The sequence below is a fragment of the Lupinus angustifolius genome, chromosome LG07 (assembly GCF_001865875.1).
Source record: "Lupinus angustifolius cultivar Tanjil chromosome LG07, LupAngTanjil_v1.0, whole genome shotgun sequence".
In the NCBI taxonomy this organism is placed as follows: domain Eukaryota; kingdom Viridiplantae; phylum Streptophyta; class Magnoliopsida; order Fabales; family Fabaceae; genus Lupinus; species Lupinus angustifolius.
The window spans coordinates 1,928,695-1,948,883 of record NC_032015.1 but is presented as its reverse complement, the minus strand read 5'-3'; the positions used below and the strand labels follow the sequence as shown (position 1 = coordinate 1,948,883).

At 32.5% G+C, this 20,189-nt stretch overlaps 2 protein-coding genes across 2 annotated transcripts; one reads left to right on the top strand and one right to left on the bottom strand.

Annotated features, from left to right (window-relative positions):
* On the bottom strand, positions 5,251–9,189 carry LOC109351656 (double-stranded RNA-binding protein 2-like). Its single transcript, XM_019593194.1, has 3 exons — positions 8,660–9,189; positions 6,864–7,083; positions 5,251–6,393 (listed from the first exon to the last, which is right to left on the bottom strand). The coding sequence occupies exons 1-3, from the start codon at positions 8,903–8,905 to the stop codon at positions 5,546–5,548; spliced, it is 1,314 nt and encodes a 437-aa protein (XP_019448739.1). The 5' UTR covers positions 8,906–9,189; the 3' UTR covers positions 5,251–5,545.
* Positions 12,094–12,884, top strand: LOC109351654 (60S ribosomal protein L12-like). The gene has a single exon (XM_019593193.1). The coding sequence runs from the start codon at positions 12,180–12,182 to the stop codon at positions 12,678–12,680; it is 501 nt and encodes a 166-aa protein (XP_019448738.1). The 5' UTR covers positions 12,094–12,179; the 3' UTR covers positions 12,681–12,884.

Below are 20,189 nucleotides of genomic sequence, written 5' to 3'. Positions count from 1 at the left end.
AATTCCCTAAATATATAGTACAATCAATGGTTTATGATGAGATATAACAAAGTCAAATGGGAATATTTTCTTTTTCTAAACTTTACAATGATGAGATTAACATCCTTCCAATTTATCTCCCTCCCCCTTCTTTGATTGTTCTACCTTTTATGTTTTTCTCTATGATTTAATTGATATTGTCCTTCTTCTTCCTAATGGGTGGAGGGTTCCCATCTCCTTTTGCCTTGAGTGATGGCTTTTCTCATAAGAAAAGGAATATAAAGCCAATGCTTCCCTTCTCAAACATCCCTTTAGGCCCCATCTAAGGTCCAATCATGTGGGCCCTTCTTGTCTGGGCTGGCTCCATACATACCCCTTCATTCAATTTTTCCTTCAATAGAATGGTGAGGTGGCATTGTTTTAGACAATGATATGTTGCCTCAAATCATGTCCCGGATAAATAAGAATCATCTACATTATTAGAAAGATAAGTTAGTTTTTCCATTTTGTTTTCAGTAAGAAAAATGTGAATTCATTATATATAAAAACGTATAAGTGTCACCTTATGATTGTTTTTTCTTTAGTTTTTTAAGTATTGTCTCTCCATTATTATTATTATTGAAGAGGATCCCTACACTTATTATGTATTAATAAAAATATATTATGTCAATTAAAAAATGAAATATTAATTATTATTTTTGTTTTTACTTTAATTTGATTGATTGAATATATAATTTAGGATAGAATTTAAAATATATGAGTTTGAGGGTTGGTGTATGTTGTTGAAGTGGAGATTTGGTCCCACTCAAGTCAGCCACTTTGACACACAGTGAAACTCTACTCTCTATTCTCTACCTCTTATGTATATCTCTACTTTCACTGACCTTTGCTTCTTAGTCACACTTATTATTTGTCATTATCCTACCCTCTTTTATTGTTTGTTTTTTCACATCATTTCACCCTCTCATGCTCTGTGCTTTTCACCATAAAGTATTGACCCACAAATGGATAAGGATGCCACTGCAGGGTCTTGGTGGTTAAGGGTGTTGCCTAAGCAAAACTATGCACTTGGTTTTGAATGGAGGGTACCACCACACCCCTATAACAATCCCTCTCCCATTTGAACAATGCCACTCCAAGACAAGCAAATTAGTATAGTACATATATAGATATATAGAGAAAATATTTCGTACCAAAATATAATTTATCTCTTCCTGCTATTAAAAGTATGATATGTGTATTGTTTTGTTTTAAATATATTTTTACAAAAGATAATTAAATAAGATATATGTCATGATTTTATTGGCTGAGAGATATAATTTATCTCGTTATATTAGAAAATATTATATTTTCTATATAGATATTATGTCACTTGTACAACATTTACTAACAAAGTCTTCTTTTTAAGCAAATTATGATTACATGTCTAAACAACCCAGCTATTTATCAATTATGTTGTAAGATGTTGATATTAATCCTATTTTATATCTATACTCTAATTATACTCTATTACCTTCTATGATTATATGATTACTGACCCATTTGTCACTTTATGTGATTACTTATTACCAATGCTTGGCAGGAAATTAAAACCTCAACAGTGCAGCTAAAGCAACATCTCTAGAAGGCAGAAGTCACAGTATGGGTTTGTCTTATCCTTTTATTTATTTTATTTTTTACTCAGCATTCTTAATATGACAAAACTTGTAGCACTTTCTTTCTTTTTCTTTGTTGGTTATTATGGAGTAACATCACTACCAACAAAAGGTTCCCATCAAGGTCCAAGCAAACTGGCATTAATTACAGTTAAAGTAAATATTTATTTTGGTCCTTCAAAAAAGAAAAAATCTAAAATAGTCCCAAAAATTTCAAATGGAGTCAAACTAGTTCTTTTGGGGACAAATTAGTCCCTATCAAATGTTATAAAACAGATTTGACTCGCATTCAAACTTTGTGTGAATCATTTTAGGTATTTTCTTTTTTGAAGGACCAAACTGGTAAGTTAAAAAATACGATGAACTAAAATAAGTATTTACTCTTAAATTTAAGAGTAAATACTCATTTTAATCTCTCATATTTTTCGACCTTACCAGTTTAGTCATTCAAAAAAAGAAAATACCTAAAATGATCCCAAAAATTTCAAACGTGAATCAAATTAGTCATTGTTGGAGTCAAATTAGTCTTACCAAAAATTATAAAACATGCTAAAAATAACTAATTTGACTAACATTTGAAATTATTTTGGACCATTTTAGGTCTTTTCTTTTTTGAAGGACTAAACTGGTAAAGTCAAAAAATATGAAAGATTAAAATGAGTATTTACTCTAAATTAAAAAATATGAGATAACCGTGGGACGGTGTAAGGGATCAATAGAATAGACATTAGACACATTTATCTATACTTTGTCCTTATCTACCATCTTGGTATTGTTTCACATATTTTGCTATCTAATGATTCTTTCTTATTACTCCATCTCCTTTGCCTTAGTCAAAAAATTTATTTATAAAACACAATGTGCATGTAAAATATTAATATCTTCCTAGTAATAGTGCCTTGGCTTCCCCATCATTTTCTATAAACTTGTTAATTATGCAAAGTGGGATAACATCGTACAAGACACTTAACAACTTTAACTTCTCTGTCTTAATTGAAACCAATCAAGTTTGACAAAGAAATTTCCTCTGCTACATAACATCCAGCCATTAAATTTTTGAGTGGCATTGTTAATTTATTGCTATATATCTCAATTATAGGAACAAACTTATATCCAGAGAACAAAATAAATAGAAAGAACTTGATTTTGATCCCTTTAAAGTGCAGATTCTCGGGTACCCCACCTACAATACAAGAGTCCAAAGGTAATAAGCAAAATGTATCTATGCTGGGTTGATTTAGTTGTAATTTTGTTGATATAAACCCAAGCAATTGAATTGAATATAATGCAAAAAGATAAGGTTTTTGTTGTTGTCCACAGAGAGTAGTTTGGGATAAAAATAAAACAACATTCGATGGAAATAAATGAGTGAGAATAACCTGTTATACATTTTGGGCATCTCTGGGACTCAATTATGACATATACTTACAGTTTCTGATTGTAATGTGTATAGAAAAGAGTACCTGCTTCATAATAATTATTACATTGACTTGGAAAGGATCATGGTCAGCTTAAAATTCTGTCCATTTCAAACGAGCATTAAACAAACACCAACTACCACCCTATGTCTCCTTCTGCACTTCCTTTAATACTGCTACACAGAAAGGTCACACATTATTACTTTAGGCTATGCTTTATTCATTATAGAAGCTTGAGTTAACAACTTTCTCTTCTCAATCATATGAGATTTGCATCATCAATCTTATATTTCCAATTTTACATGGACCAATAGGCATAGATGCTAATCACTCATTACCTTATATATTTCAAAGAGTGTAATATTGGTTTCAATTAAGACAGTGTAAAGAATTATGCACAATCATTGCATTATCCACTATTCATAATTGAAAATGAATGTAGATAATATAGTGACAGTGTAAAAAACTCTTACATTGTCGGTGTATACATCTTTTTCTCTTATTATTGTTATTATTACTTTGAAACAGTATTTCTACTATTTCATCTGGTCTACACGGGAAGGTGTTGTAAATCAAGCACAGGATGAAAATGACTTGACAGGTAGAGGAGGTATCTAATCTACGTTAATGTGATTTTACATTTGAACATCTATAAATGTGAGTGTTTCAACTCGTTGAATGCAATGTGACAAAGATAATTTAGAAAGAAAAATGGCAATGAAAGTTCCTGAACAAAAAGGTAAATATAGTTTTCGTGGCTCAACCAACAACACCAATAATAACATCAATAATAAAATATCAACATCTGATAGCATTAAACATTAAAAACAGGAGTACAAGTTTAAATATGAAAAACACCAACCTCAATCTTAGGTTTTGCTTTGGACTATTAATCAAGCTAATACCACAACCCGTTCAAATGAAGTAACTTTTCAAGAACACTATTCTGAACTTATAGACAAGAGACAAGTAAATATAAAATGGTAGAAGCAGGGATACTCAGACTTATCCTTGAGTTTTCAAAATATAATGCTTTTTTTATAAGGAAATAATGTATTAAAATGAGTATAAGGGGTGTCACCCAATACAAAGAAAGATTAACCGGTGATCTTTTTAGTAGCTAAAGAAATATAGAGTTTTGGATTCATACACCAATATGTAAAAGTTAAAGAAGTTTTATTTACAAAAGAGGTGAACCAAATTCAAGATGTAGTTTGGATTAAATGAAAATTGCTAATATAATTAGGTTCCTTCTCCAAGAAAATCGTTTCATTTCTCATAACTTAAACTGACCAAACAACCACAAACCATAACATTCTCCAAACTTGGACACCTCTACCTCTTTCAAGAAAACCATGAAGATTGAAGAACTCAAGATTGTTGAAGGGAAAGTAATTGGTGTTTGTAACCAAGAGTAAAAACTTACACTTAAAACAAACTTATAAGATATGAATAAGTGATAATATGATTCGACATAATTTTTGTATAAAGTGCATATCAAATCATCTGCTCTCACTATAATATTCCTCTTAAACAACTTAAGAGTTTCCTGACAAAGTGCATATCAAAATATAATGCTATATAAACAAAAAAACATTACCAGCCGAAAAAATTCCGTGCTTAAGTATGTTGTATGAAAATTTCATTTATGAACACGCATACCATTAAATTGATTTGCACAAAAAGCTATATTTGTATGATTTAACGTGTTTACAGAACACTTTTATCCGAAAACATTGAATAAAACATCTCAAGGGAAAGGCCTTGGAAGTTTCTGGATTTTGGTTTTATCAATCAAGAAAACTATGATAACAGATAAAGGTAACAATCATGGAAACCAAAAGTAACGTAGAAACCCAAGATATATGATATAGGTAGGCTGCGTCTAGTACATTTTATGAGCATTGTAGCCTGCAAGCCTCACTGGTAAGGGCTTGTAAGTTGCCTAGAACTAACTAGCGTGGGGCATTGTCCACATTTTCATTTCATAAGAACAGAAATATTCTCAATGATGTCCCAAAATAAACATGCAAATCACATTATAGGAGGACTAGATATATGTTCTACCATAATGTGTGTGTCACAGCCATGAGATAATATTTCTTGACCAATTAGAACACATGACAAATTTTGATATGGCAGATGTTATATCTGTCATTGGGTGGGAGGTAATGCTACAATCCCAGAAAGAGAGGAGCGACAGATCAAAAATCCATGAGTAGGTATATAAGATATGACCAACAATCACAAACATAAACATGTGCTAATTATAAGCTAAACTACTCTTGATTCTTGAATTTCACAGATACTCAATTGCTGATGCAAACCTGCACCAATAACTATGGCATTTTTAACTGGACAAAATGGGATAAAAAGGTACAAAAGGAAAGTTGATACTACATCATTCAATATAACATGAAAAGCGAACTCTAGATCATCACAAAACCATGCCACATTCCCATGCATGGATTCAGATCTCTACTCCAATGAACGTCAAATTTTCAGCTGCTCCAAGCTCTGCACTGTCTCGGGTTCTGGTGGAACGTTCTCAGTTTTGGTGTATGTCTTCTGATTTTTAGCTGGCAGCGCATCTTCCTGGCTGGTAGTAGGTTGTTTAACTTCCTCGCTGGTGGCAGGCAGTTTATCCTCCGGGCTTATCGCAGGCAGTTTATCTTCCTGGCTAGGGACAGTAGTAGCGGCTGTTGGGTCGTCTTTTTGGATGGGAACAGGTTCCACTTTTTGAACTGATGGTGGAGCAGCATATACTGGAACAGCTTGGCGAATATTGACTGAGGGAGCAACTTGTACAGGAGGTGCCCGCATTACTTGATGAGACATCATGGCTGGTGGTGCAGAGAATACAGGTACTGCAGTCCTTATCGTAACCGGAGGCGCAATACCCTGACAAAATGGTCTTATTTGTCTAATGGGAACATAAGGTGCTGCTCCTACTGCAGGGAACTTCGGGCGATGGGTCCCTCGGCTTTCTAGTGTACAAGAGAAAGGTGATTTCATAGGATTGTCACCGGCAGCTGCTGCAGCTACTGGATGCCTGCTTTGAGTACTTTCATTTGATGTTGTCAAGGAATGCCTGTTTCGAGGTACTATCTTCGGGCAAATTAAGGGAAGTATCTTCGAAGTAGCAGCGGGTCGAGGTTGAGGACTGGTTGGCCTGGAATTATGAATCTGAAACCTCTTTGGAAATGGAATTGGAGCATTTGGATTTGACATTGCTATCTTTTCCTTCAAACGGTAGTTTAGTAAGGCCCTCGCTATTGTGATCTGTTCTAGCTCCTCATTGTTCTCTGGTTCAGTTGACGAGCTCACAGTTTCTTTTGCCACTGCAAGAAATAAAAAATATTGTCAATTTATATTTTATAATTTACAATTGTATGTAAATCTTTAAACTCGCTGAGACACAGAGGAGATCGAAAAAAATGATTAGAGTGTTGCAGGGACAGGTAAAAAACTATCTCTCAAGTTATAATGTCTTGAAGCAAAATCCCTCGGGACAAAAAATAAATAAGTACCCATCTGGAAAGGTTTGTTGATAATATATAGAAGATGATATCAACTTTTACCACAAATAAATTGTGGAAGCACACAAAAATGTTTGGCATAGACCAAATGCAATGTTCCATTTCCACGGGATAATTGTTTTGAAACAGTTGGATTTTGTATTTGGGTATTGCCATGCTACTGTTCCATTTTGTGGTTTATCTCTCTGCTATTCATGCGACAAATTAATGTGAAATTTCATATCTTTTCATGAAAGAGAAATTATACAGACTAAAGCTAGCCCACTACTTACATTGTTTTAGAGATGACCAAGCTGCCATAGCTGCATTTTTCTCTGCTTGTTTTTTATTCTTGGCAGGTTCCCCAGTGAATGTGATTCTGGCCAATTCTACAATCCCAGTAAAAACAGGTAGGTGCCCTAGGCCTGATCTGAACGTTGTGTACTGTGGCAATGGTGCCCCTACCCTTTGTGCAATTTCTTGTAAGAGATTCTTGTAGACTCCTGTCTCATCCTGAAAATGTAGATGTGATGAGTGTATGAACAGTAAAATTACCAACAATAAGATGTAGACATGCCATGCAATTTGAATATATAAACACTAACAAATGATAACAAAGTACAATAGAAAGATATTTGAAAACATGTTCTTAAAATGTGCACAAATATGTATATTAAGAGGGAGGAAGAGAGGCAAGCGTAAAAAGAGGAGATAACACAGAGCCCTGCACCACATGCTGGGGTCATTCATATTTTACTTTACAAGACAATGGGGAGGTGAAAGGCTTAAAAAAAGAAAACATAGAACTTCGACATAATCTTCTTGGTAATTTGGTGAATCAAATAATTTGCAATTAGCCTCTCATCTCTTCTTTTGCAGAGGCAAGTTAACATCACAAAAAAGGTGTTAAGCCAGCATTGAACATTTTGCAATTTACACAACATAGGAGTAGAAAGCTCAATCCCTTTATTAGAAATAGAGGTAATTTAATGTCCTCTTTAATATTAGTTTCTAATAAAGACCAGCACATGTTCAAAATATCATCTATCCTTTAGAAACAACAATGATTGACCATGGTTTTACATCAACCTGAAACGCTTGAGTATTAATTTGAAGTTACATTAGCCAGTAAGCAATTGATATTAACAAGTTAGATGAACACGATAATGATGAGGCATATATAATAACTAATCCTGTTCCTCTTGGATATTATGAGTGCTGACTAAATTTACATACTGCCAATTTTATCTAACAGATTCAAAGTTGTCAAATGTCTAGAGTTCGTTTCCTGGAAGCAACATTTATTGGAAGGCACATCCACACAGTCACACACCCCGAAAGGGATTAGTTACTTACATATAGGGTGAGGGAATAACCTTGTTTATATCAAAAATACAAATACAACTAGGGTCGTCGCGATTCTCGACATTTTTCAATCAAATTGTATTTGATGACAGTTAGATGCCGCATCAACCTTGTCAAACCATTAAAACAATTGGATTCACACATAAAGAAAAATTAATGTATACTAAGATTAGAACATAAGAGCAGGATCACTGACAAACAAAAAGTAAGATTGCCATTCACACCATTTTTTCACATAGCACATTATGAAAGAGCCAGTTCAGTTAATCACTCAAAAAGGAAACAACATTGTAGATTAACAGAGGCCACCTCAACATTGTATATGTCTGTCGGCACCCAGATATAAATCCAAAACTACATGAAATTATAAGTTTATAACGATGAAAAGATTATATTCAGGCATGTAATAAAAACAATACACCATTCATTTTCCAGACTAAGTTTACAAACAATGCACAGAACAAAACATAGTAAGTTTTACACACAAAAAATCAACAAAAGGTTCCAAGTTCAAACCAGAATACGAAGGGCATTAAGGTCATTTCAGCCAAATTAGAAACGTTCAGGCACCGACACAGAACAGAAATCACGGAATCAGAGTAAAGTCACAAAACAAGGCACGTGATAGCCCAAGCTTCACCACCACGCGCATGTTAGCAAGTAGCAGTCAAAGATAATGAAAAGAGAGAGAAACTTAGAAACCCAAAGGAGAGAGATAACTCACGAGGATTCTGGCGGCGAGGGAGTGCGAGGGTCCACGGTGGGAGAGGTTGTTGAGGGCAACCTCTGCGGCGGAGTGTTCCGCCTGGCGCAGAGTGGTGCAGTAGTGTGGACTCTCGAAGATCTCGCCGTTGAAGTTAACGGTAGCTTTGAACCTCGGCGCGTGATCGGGACCTTCCCTAATGCACGTGTAGGATGGAAGGTTGAAACAGCTTCGTTGTGCCAGCTCCTGAAGCTGGTTCTTATACATTTTCTGAAAAACACTCACTTTCTCTAAACAAATTGGATGGGAAAAAACAAATGATTGTACCCAAACCCAGATCCAATCCGAAATGGTTCCGGGTCGGACCCCATCAAGAAAAGATTCCGGCTTTCCGACTAATATCTCCGGCGAAATCTTGGGTCTAACGCGTTTTAGGGTTTCACGCTGTGGAAAATGGGGGAAATTTTTAGAGAGAGAAAGTGAAGTGAAGTAAGTAGTAGCAGAGAGGAAAGAGAAAGTGAAGTAGAAGATGAGGAAGAGAAGGGAGAGAAGCAGAAGAGTACTGGTGTTTTATTTTATTTGGGGGAAATATTAAATATGAGTAAATACTCCTACATTTAATTGAAAAATGGTACTATATTATATTAAGTACTAGTTAATACTCCTATATTTGGGGTATTATATTGGGGGGAAATGAAAAAAATATTAATTGCTTGGTGCTACAAGTCAACTCAAACGTTTGGCTGCATGCATGTCTTCACCTATATTTTCTAACTTACTGTTTTATGGTATCATTATACATTTATACATATAATCTTTGATAAATATTTTTTCCACACTATTCATTTTTTTTTGAATAAGTAGTTATTATATGAACTATTATAAATATCTCCCTCTTTTAGTTTTTTAATGGTATATGTAGATTGTTACTGATAAGCAATTAATGGAAGACGTAATTGAACTGAATTGCTTTTAAAGCCTTGTTAGTACAAGTCAGCCAGCAAATCCTGACTAGTATTAACTATTAACGGGAGCCTCTCTTGCCATTATTGAAAATTAGCTGGTATAACTGAGTTCTTTCAAAAGGTAATTTGATGAAAAATGAAATTACTTTTTTGTTTAAAATAATTGTTTTTTCATGACTCCCTAAGTTTTGATGTCACATTAATTCATCTACCTCATGTTTGTTAATATAGTTGCTTCTAAAGTTAAAATTTCTTGCCACCATAGAACGTTAGTATCGTGTTGAACACCAATTAAAACTAACTAGAACGGTTGCGGGACAAATTTGATAGTTGATACTACCTTGTGGTAATGGAAATTAAATATAATAACTATTTTGACAACAATAATAATTACGGGACTAATGTGTAAGAAATAATTACTTAGTTTTCGCCTAAAAGAAATAATTTAGTTTGAATGTTCAAATATTAGTTTTTGTAAATACCCTTGAAAGTTATTAATTTTTACTTAGTAAGTCAACCGCAAATTACAAATTGTATATACGATAATTAGCAATTTAGTTTGAAAATTATATTGTATTACAAATACAAAATATATTTATTGTGTTGCATTAATACTTAATTATTTAATTGGGTGCTAATTACATACTAACAAGCATTTTAACTGATACAGTGCATAAAATGATATTTTATTTCATGGATGATTATAAAACATTTCATAATTGTTTAACTTATAAAAAGTAAGTCAATTATAAAATATCAGTATATTTATAGTCACTCTCATATTTATCAATCCACATTCTTATTGTTTAAGAATGAACCTATAATATTTTCATACTATAAATTCTTTACGGATCAAACATCATTATATAGAAGATAGGTGTGGTAAGATATTATATCTAATTTATAATAAATCATTTCAATCAAACTGGGAAAAAAATATTTAAAATAATGCTAGTATCACACACAAAAAAATTGTAAACATACAAATTATAATCATTACAAATATCTCATTTGAGAAAACGAGTATGAGATAAAGTCAATAGACAAATAATAGTCAAATATTGACAATATGTAAAAGACTTGAAAAAAATGAGAAAGAGAGAAACTCTATTGGTGATAAATGATTTGACCATTTATAATGATATAGCGATCCTTTGTTGTTGAAGTGAAACATAAACTTAATTAATCAAACCTACTTCTTCGGGGAGAATTAAATAAACAAAAACTTAGTTCTACAAACACGCCTAACGAATTTTTAGTCCACAAACCAGTTTTTGAACACTTTATAGTTTATACATTAAAAAAAGATTGAATAGCTTTAAAAACTGATTTATAACTGGTGTGCATTTTTATGCGATTGCAAGGTCCACTGAAGGTGAAGGACCCAATAACATGTCACGTGATCTGAATTAATGTCATAATTAATTACATTGTGTTTTATTTTCTTCACAAGACCATGGTGTGTTTACCTGTATTAAAAACATTAGCTTTCGTCATCAAGGTATAGTTAAGTGGGGAGCATAACTTTTCTAAATTCTAATATATACTAAATCCTTGAATAGATACTTCACAAATTGGAGCCAACTTAATCCACTATGAAAGAGGTTCCAGCGAGAAAAAAAAGATTATTTGCCTAAAAGATATTCATTTTTTTTTTGTAATACTAAGAATCTCTTTATCTTATCAGAAAATAATTAAATTCATTTCGAGATATGTAATTGTTGTTCTCGGAAATCAAACAATTGATTATTATATGACTAGTTTAAGATTTTATGATTATTCATAGTATCAATATTTTTGGCTAATAAAAGACAAAGAAACAACAATATCAGTATGTATCTTACTCATAAATATGAGAATGAACTTTAGAAAGGAAGTATGAGCTCTCTGCCTCGAGTTAATATTAATTGCTGTTACTACTGAGGAGTTCAAGGAAAAAAACAAAAGTTTATAGATGGGTTTGAGTTACTCCTCCTTGCTATCTACTCTGTTGTTTTGTGGGTTTTATACGATTTGATTGAGTAAAGGGAGAAATTATAAGAAAGGTTTTAGTGAGTGAGAATCAAGTTTTTCCACTACTACGAATATTTTCCCACGAGTAATGAACTAATATTTTTTGGGATGTATGACTACTACCCCTCCTTATAGATATTGTTTTCAAGTATGAACATTTGATAATTTGATCTTTTTAGATTTAGTGGAGTCTTTCATTACTAGATGCAATGAGAATATTCATAAGAAAAATCAGGGATCCAAATTGAAGAACGGGTTTAAAAAATAATGTCAAAAGTATTAAGAGATTCTTTTAGTTTTAACAAACTTGGGAAGAAAGACCCAAGTCTATAGAAAATTCATACCAAACACGAGCCCAATGGCAAAAGAAAAGCCCAAATATCGAAAGACACATATACCCTCCTACTACCATTAAAGCCCAGTTTTAGCCCAGTGTCAAAACAAACATTTCAGGTTTTTTTCCTCAACAAAAACCCTAGTCCCATATCATTTATCACCCCTCTCTTACTTCACAGGCCTCATTTCCCTCTTGAAACCCTAATTTCTCTCTCCACCGCGCAACTATGCCGCCAAAGTTCGACCCCTCCCAAGTCATCGACGTCTACGTCAGAGTCACCGGCGGTGAGGTCGGTGCGGCCAGTTCCCTCGCCCCCAAGATTGGTCCCCTTGGTCTCTCCCCTAAGAAGATCGGAGAAGACATCGCCAAGGAAACCGCCAAGGACTGGAAGGGCCTCCGTGTCACCGTCAAGCTTACCGTCCAGAACCGTCAGGCTAAGGTTTCTGTCGTTCCCTCCGCCGCCGCATTGGTCATCAAGGCGCTCAAGGAACCTGAACGTGACCGTAAGAAAACTAAGAATATCAAACATAACGGTAACATTTCTCTTGATGATGTTATCGAGATCGCTAGGGTTATGAGGCCAAGGTCGATGGCGAAGGAACTCGGTGGAACCGTGAAGGAGATTCTCGGAACATGTGTCTCTGTTGGATGTACGGTTGATGGAAAGGACCCTAAGGATTTGCAGACGGAGATTGATGATGGTGATGTTGAGGTTCCTCAGGATTGAGGATGAGTAGGTCATCGAATTTCCGTGTTTTTATTAATTTTCTGTTAGAACTTGTCTTTTTAATATAATTTTGAGGAACATTGTTGAACCTTTTTGTTTTCTGTTTTGTTACTGCTTTGGTTAATTAAGATATTTTGGAGCGGCCTTATTTGCTAGTTAATGTTTCTTACAGCATGATAATTTATTTTGTTATCATTCTGTCAACGTGTTTTTGTTATTATTTTTTTGTTTTTAAATAGCTTCTAATTAGTTATATGACTTTTTCTGTTCAAATTGTTCATGGGTTTATTATAGCGTGGGAGTTTGTTGCTGGTTCGGCTTGAATATCTGATCAATGTTGCATTCTTTTGGCACTATTTTTAGGGGAATGAATTCTTCATACAGTGCTTGGTTGATTTTTTGGCTGTTGATATGATAATTTAGTTATGCTCATGTAGTTTACTGTGTAAATTACAGGCAAACATTTAGTAGGCAGTTCATGTTATTTTCAGTTTTTTCACAATTTGGCTTATTCATTGATATGATGAAATGTGCTATTTGGTTATTTGAAGCTTAAAGCACAGTAAATGTAGTTTTGGACCATTGATGTGTCTTGTTTGTAATGGAGTAAAATTTGAGGGTGATGTATTGGAGTTGGACATAACTGGAACCCTATGTGTGCATATTTGCCCATTATGAAATATAAGATTGAGTATAACCAACAGATGCATTCCAAATGTATGTTTGAGTGATTAGTGTCTGAGTTTCTCGTATTTATTATCTTTTTAGTGGGTCAAGCACATTGTTTGTGGTTAAATTTCTTACTTTACATCCTGTGATTGGAGACCATTAATTTCCTGCTACTCCTTTGTAAGTTCAATGCCTGCTTGATTTAAGATGTCTTTGTATAATTATATTTCTGGTTTTTGAAACTTCTCCGTTTTTTATTGTTTTACATTGTTGCGTTCACTCTTGCATCTCCTCCTTTTTACTTGTGAGCAGCAAACTTTGGTAAGGAATGACCAAGGGCTAAGAAAATTGAATAAGAATTGACATGACTGTTCTATTTATATCCTCATATGTTTCATTATTTACTTGCAATAGTCACAGAGGTTCAGTATTGATTGTGTTTGATGATGTCTTATATTTGTGGGTTGTGTTTATGTGCTCATTCCTTGTTAATCCTGAAATTATGTTGTGTTGGATGATAGTATGTGAGGCAGAGAAAAGCTAGCAAGACTGGCTCCCAGTCATAATCGTTTGGCATTTTGTTGCTCATTATGCCATTCATGTCAGTAATGCGGGTTAAATGTTATATCCCTGTTGTGCCAGTTAGTTAAATGTAAATAAAATTGATTATGTGTCCATAGGACCCTTGTTGAAGAAGTTATGTGTTGATCCTCAGATCAGAAAAATGGGCTCGATTATGACTAATATTTATAGTTTAAGAATGAAACAGGGACATCCAATTTCAACGCAAAACATTTATCCGTTTCTTTAAAATGTTATATGGTAATCCAAATTCAATGCAACACCTTACATCCGCTTCTTGAAATAATTAAAGAGTTGCAGAAGTTTTCATACTTCTTTATAGCAACAACATTGGCTGCTGTTGAATGTTTGACTAATTTTTAAACCTTTCATGGATTAAGAGCACGGACAATTTTTTTTTACTGAACCATCATTTATTTTTATAAATGTCTTAGAACATATTCCACACTGTTATATTTTTAACAATATATATATTATATATATATATAATTGTGCACATTTTAGCTCTGAATTTGTTCTTTGTTGAAGGGAATGTTCTTCCCCTATGAATATCAACAGTAGTGAGTCTGGGAAGAAAATTTCGAAATTTCTAATAACAGTAGTTGCTCGTCTTTATATTTCGAACAAATTTGTGCATGGTGGTGCTGTTGAATTTTGTACATTATTACATTTTTTGCATAATGAAAATAGCACATGGCCTGAATCTTGACTAAGCTAAGTGGTGGATGTGATTATTGATCTCAACCTAATTTTTGATGACAACCTCAAAGGGCTGCCTTAGAATTAGGATCGTTTTAGCTTGAAATCTTGAGTTTTTTAAGTTGTAATTCTGTTTTGGAGAATTGTGGGGAATTTTGGGTTGTTTTGGTGAGGGAAATAGAAAAGATTAGAAGGGGGAAGCGTCACAAGCAAGAATGTTTGATAACCTAGTGTTATTCGCCACAATTTAGAAAGCTTGATAAGAATTCATCAATGGTGACCACAACCAACAATGGAGGATTTTAGGAGAATTCTCTCAACTAAAATAAATACAAAGTTTTCTCAGAATTAAATTTAATTTTTATTAGTGATCTAATAAAATATAAATAGACAATCTGCCTTGCTGAATAAAGATAAGATTAAGATAGAATCCTAATTATTTTCTAATAAACAAAATAAAATTCCTAATTAATTATGTAGATAAGATCCCAACCGATGATGTGCAACAAATTAGGTTGGTTGAGTTGAAATTGCTTGCTGGACTTGGTCTCCACGTTTTTGTTAGATCCCCAATGCCAAAGGTTGCTAAAATCAATTTGACTTGTGGCTGGCTGAATTGTGATGATTAAATCAACTTAATCTTCACAATATCTCTAAGCAATATCTCTCAAGCATGCTGGATTTCATATCTTTATCTCCATATTATCTTCTTCAATTAATTTTTCAACCCACATTTATATGAATATTTGAAATAAACACTTGAACATTTAAATGAAATAACTCCTAAGACATAATTAAATCCTAAGACTACCCATGAGAATAAATTCTCATTTATTAAACTTTAGCAATTAAGTAAATAAACTAAAAACTTTTATAATTTCCTTCCAAGAATATGAATTCCAAGTGGCTCTCCTAATTGTAAGATTGTCTTCCACAAATCATAGGTTGTCCCCTTGGTTTAAATCAATTTTGTACAGTTAATTTAGTTCCATGTGTTTGTTAGAGTGTTGCCCAATCATAATTTGCTTGTATTAGCTATTGCTTGTTCTTTCATTCTATATTCATGGGTTCATTTTAAAAAGTAAGATATGGGACAATTTTACCACTGTTATCATGTAGTAATATCCTATTGATGCATGTATATGAACGCCATGGTATAGTTAAGATGAGATCATTCAACCCTGAAGGGCTTTTTACTCTGCTCAGAATTGTGAAGGGTGTGCTTCTACAAATTGGCTAAAAGAAGACGAAAAATGTTTTTTTGTATTGTTAAATATGACACCTGATAAGAACATTACATATTCACATGTCACTCCATACATCACCTATTTATAATTAATGAAAATATGTATGGTCTGTTATATTTTTAATTAAATTAAGTATGTTTTCGTATAATATAAAACTTTCACACATCAAGCATAGGAATTATTGGAGATTGAAGGGATTAAAAGTCCAAGTCAGAATGTGTAACATATATGTTGTATGATAAGCCAATGCTGCAAAAGCTCAGAGCTAAGTTCATGAAGTTGCGTTTCTAATTAAAAAACTTTGAAGGCAGGCACCGCCCACTGAAAGACTCATTTTTAAGTTATATGATGATAGAAACTGCTACACTGCCACTAAAGCTTATAGAAAAAGTTTCCTACAACTATAATACTCATTATTTGAGGCTGAATATTAGACGATAAGATAGGCTATAAATAAGAGAATAAGCCGGTGAGAATGTGAGAATATTGTGTTCGATGAATGAATATATTAAATAAGATATACTTATTTTAATTCCTCATGTTTTTTGATTTTATCAGTTTGGTCATTTAAAAATTGAAAAATCTCAAATAGTCTCCAAAAATTTCATATGTGGATTAAGTTAGTCTATTTTGAGGTTAAATTAGTCATTACCGAGTGTTTTAAATATGTTAAAAATGATTAGTTTGACCCATATTTAAAATTCTTGTGAATTATCTTGAGTTTTTCAATTTTACTGGTAAGGTCGAAAAAACATAAAGATTGAAACTAGTATTTACTCTAAATAAAAATATAAATGAATGCATTAGGATAACTTTCCTAAGATCATGACATATTTGATTTCTAATGGTTTGTTTGGTTGATGAAAGAAAATGAGAAGAGAAAAACATGTGTGAGAGACTATTATGTTTTAAAAGACAAAACTACCTTTAAATAATAAAGAAAAAGTAAGTATTATTATATTAGTAAGAGTTAAAATTGTTATTTCCATAATTTTACTCTTCTTTCTCATCTTGTGGTTCTTTCTTCTCATCCAACTAGGTAAAACTCATTTTCTCTCATTCATCTCTCCCTTCACCTTCTTTTCTCTTTCTCTCTCAAAACAAAGAAGATTAAACGTATAAATGAAACAATTAGATATTCTAGTAACAAGAACAAGCCAAATCAGTTTTATAAAAATTCACAATAATTTTAATCAATTGATATAATATATGATAAAATATTAATCGACAATAATAGAATTAGCTGTGGTAGCCCACTCAGGGTTCAACACGTGGTTCTCTGTCAGCCATAACATCATATTTTATATTTGAGACTCCAAACTCTTATGACAACCAATTCATTCATTACAAAATATGCACATGATAGTTGCATACAAGAATATCATAAACTAAATATGCACATGATAGTTGCATATAAGAATATCATAAACTGAATATGCACCAAAATCATAGGGCGGCGGCATTAGTCAATTCTCAACCTCAATTGTCTTCATCATTATCTTCACACATTTTTTTCCACTCAAATTTTCATCACAATTCACAAACATAACATAATTGTCATTATTTGCTGGTCCTTGTTATGAGAGTGGTTCGAATAATTAAGGCTAATACTTTTTTGTATAATGATCCCATGATTCATATAATTTCTTATGGTTTAAACCTCGCCCTTTAGTTAATTAACCGAAGTTTAACTATAATCCTGGAATGATAACTCAATTGATAAAATTGAGGACACATGAAAAGAGTAACAACATATTTAAAATCCATAATGAACACACCTCAATCAATTATTAGTTGTTGAATATCATAGTCAATTCCACTAAAAAATAGTGAATTAGAATAAGTGACCTCAAACATGTGGTGAGAATTGAAGCTATAAAAGTGTTGAATAATGAATATCCTTTTGATTTTGAGTACGTCCAGATAAGTTTGTCTGGCTCTCCTTACCCATTCCAACAATCATGACAGCTCCCCTCCCTTAGTATATATTACTCTACAAAATCCACAATAATTGCACTCATCAACATTAGTATACAATTCGTTTTGTACTACCAAATATATTCCCTTATCTTTTTTGATAATAATTAATATCTTTCGAGATTTGTGACTATCTCTTCCAATAAATGTCAATCCCAAGAATCGAACTCTCTATTTTGAGATCTAGTGAGGCCTTACACTATTAGATTAACGCTTCATTGATAACATTAATATAGTATGGATAACTTTCTTTTATTTCCCAGGATAATATATCTTAATCTTTACCTATTTTATTAAGCCTTAAGACAACATTCTTGGCCACAAACTTTGATGCTTCAGTTCAAACCGAAGTTGTTCCTGGATGATATAGTAATCATACAGAATTAAAAAGTAAAACACAAACTGTGGCTAATATTAAATGGAAGGTTTCATGAATATATACTCACAACATCTACCAAAAAAAGAAAGAAAAAAAAACATGAATTTTAAGATGTTAATTTGGAGTATAGACAATTTCAACACTTATGTTATGTTTTGTATTTAACTAAGTGCTCATGTGAATTTATGACTCAAAAGTACAGTGGTAAGATAAAATGTTTAATATATTTTTTTCATCCCCTACCTTTTGTTCATGTGAATTTATCACTCAATTTATTTTGTCCTTGTATTTTTTAGACTATGTAACATTAAATATATTTGTGAAATTTTTATTTAAAAAATGAACATGAGGTATTGACATGCTTATTCTATCCAGATAATGTACTCATGTTAGTCTTTTCGGAAACTTGTTTGAGAGGATTAAATGTTGCATAATGAAAGAAATTTGAGAATTAGTGTCACATAAAGATTCAAAGGAGAAATCTCACACGAGTAAAATATAACCAAATAAAAGTGAGTCCAAATTAAAAATTCCTGAAATATAAACAATACATTTAAAAAATAATTGAGTTATTTAACTATAATATTAGAAATCAGATGAAACTTGTTATAGACTTCAAATTTCAGCAAATGGACACAACACAATTTTTTCCATCTGAAAATATGCTTATTTTGAAATTTGAACTTTTGATATTCATGTTAAATTTGGGTCAATGCTTTTGTCCATCTCTATTACACTCTTGGATAATGACATTAATTGTATTAAAATTATTATTAAATTGTATTCAACTGAGACTTAATTGATTCATATACTACACTGAAAACATTTTGTGAGGAGACACAATGAAAAGCTATACTAGAACATTATGTAATTCTGTTTGTTTAATATGATGTGAAATTAAGTAAGGTACTTATAAAGCAACAAAATGTCAGTGTTGGTGTGATACTTGAGATTTCGATTTCTAAGAGTGACACTGGTTAAAAGAGTCAATCACAAATCTAAAAATAAATCAACTCAAGTGAAAAAAATACATTTTGTAATACAAAAAAAAGTAAAAGAATACATGGAAAGAGAAATGGACCATAGGAATTAATTGGGTTAGATTTCTCTTCATTAATGAGAGAGAAATGTAGTTTTTCCTTTTAGTTTTAAGGATAAACTTCTCTTATCATAACTAGTGTGTACAGGCACCGGCGAATATTGTTTGATACTACATATTCAGTTTTTATATATTTTATTTTTGTGAATTAAAATGTATTTGTTGTGTTCGGTGTACTTTATATTATATTTTTGTGTGATTATGATAATGTTTAATTAAATGTGAGATATGTGGTTAATTAATGTATTGGTGGTAGTTGCTTAAGATTATATAGTTTTTTTGTAAAAATTAAATAATGTTAAGGGCAATATAGGAAATGAAAATTACATGAGAGAAGTTATTTCAAGTTTTGGCTTTATATATAATATAGATAAGCATAAGAATACAAATGTGATAATATATCACATTTTCTTTATTTTTTGGTATCACTTGTCTCTCGAGTACTGGATAAGAGTCTCGTTCCCCTTGGTCGCCCTTTGCCAAAAGTAGTGCCTGACAGTGCAGCAAAAGCACTAGACCCATGTATTGCTGCTTAATTTGCCACGAATTTTCTTTCTACATGCAACTTTTACACTTGCCCATAACCACATGTAGCCGTTAATTATTAACAACCCTTTAAGGTAATGTTGGTCCCATATCTCTATACAACACTATATCAACACACAGGAGCCGTTGGAATGGGTAACACTACCTGTGGGGCCATGCAAGCGAAATCAAGCTAATAGGGTCGGCAAAAAAATATGTTAATCATTTCTTTGTACTATACTCTATAATCTATACACAAACAAAAAATAAACACCCATTTAATTATTTGATTTATTTGCATACCCTCATTGCTTAAATACCCACCACTTTGT

Coding starts and splice junctions, on each gene's coding strand:
- LOC109351656 (XM_019593194.1), bottom strand. CDS start 8,905: ATGTATAAGAACCAGCTTCAGGAGCTGGCACAACGAAGCTGTTTCAAC. Junction 7,084..8,659: donor CCCTCGCCGCCAGAATCCTC/GTGAGTTATCTC, acceptor CTACATTTTCAG/GATGAGACAGGAGTCTACAA. Junction 6,394..6,863: donor TTGGTCATCTCTAAAACAAT/GTAAGTAGTGGG, acceptor TATTTCTTGCAG/TGGCAAAAGAAACTGTGAGC.
- LOC109351654 (XM_019593193.1), top strand. CDS start 12,180: ATGCCGCCAAAGTTCGACCCCTCCCAAGTCATCGACGTCTACGTCAGA.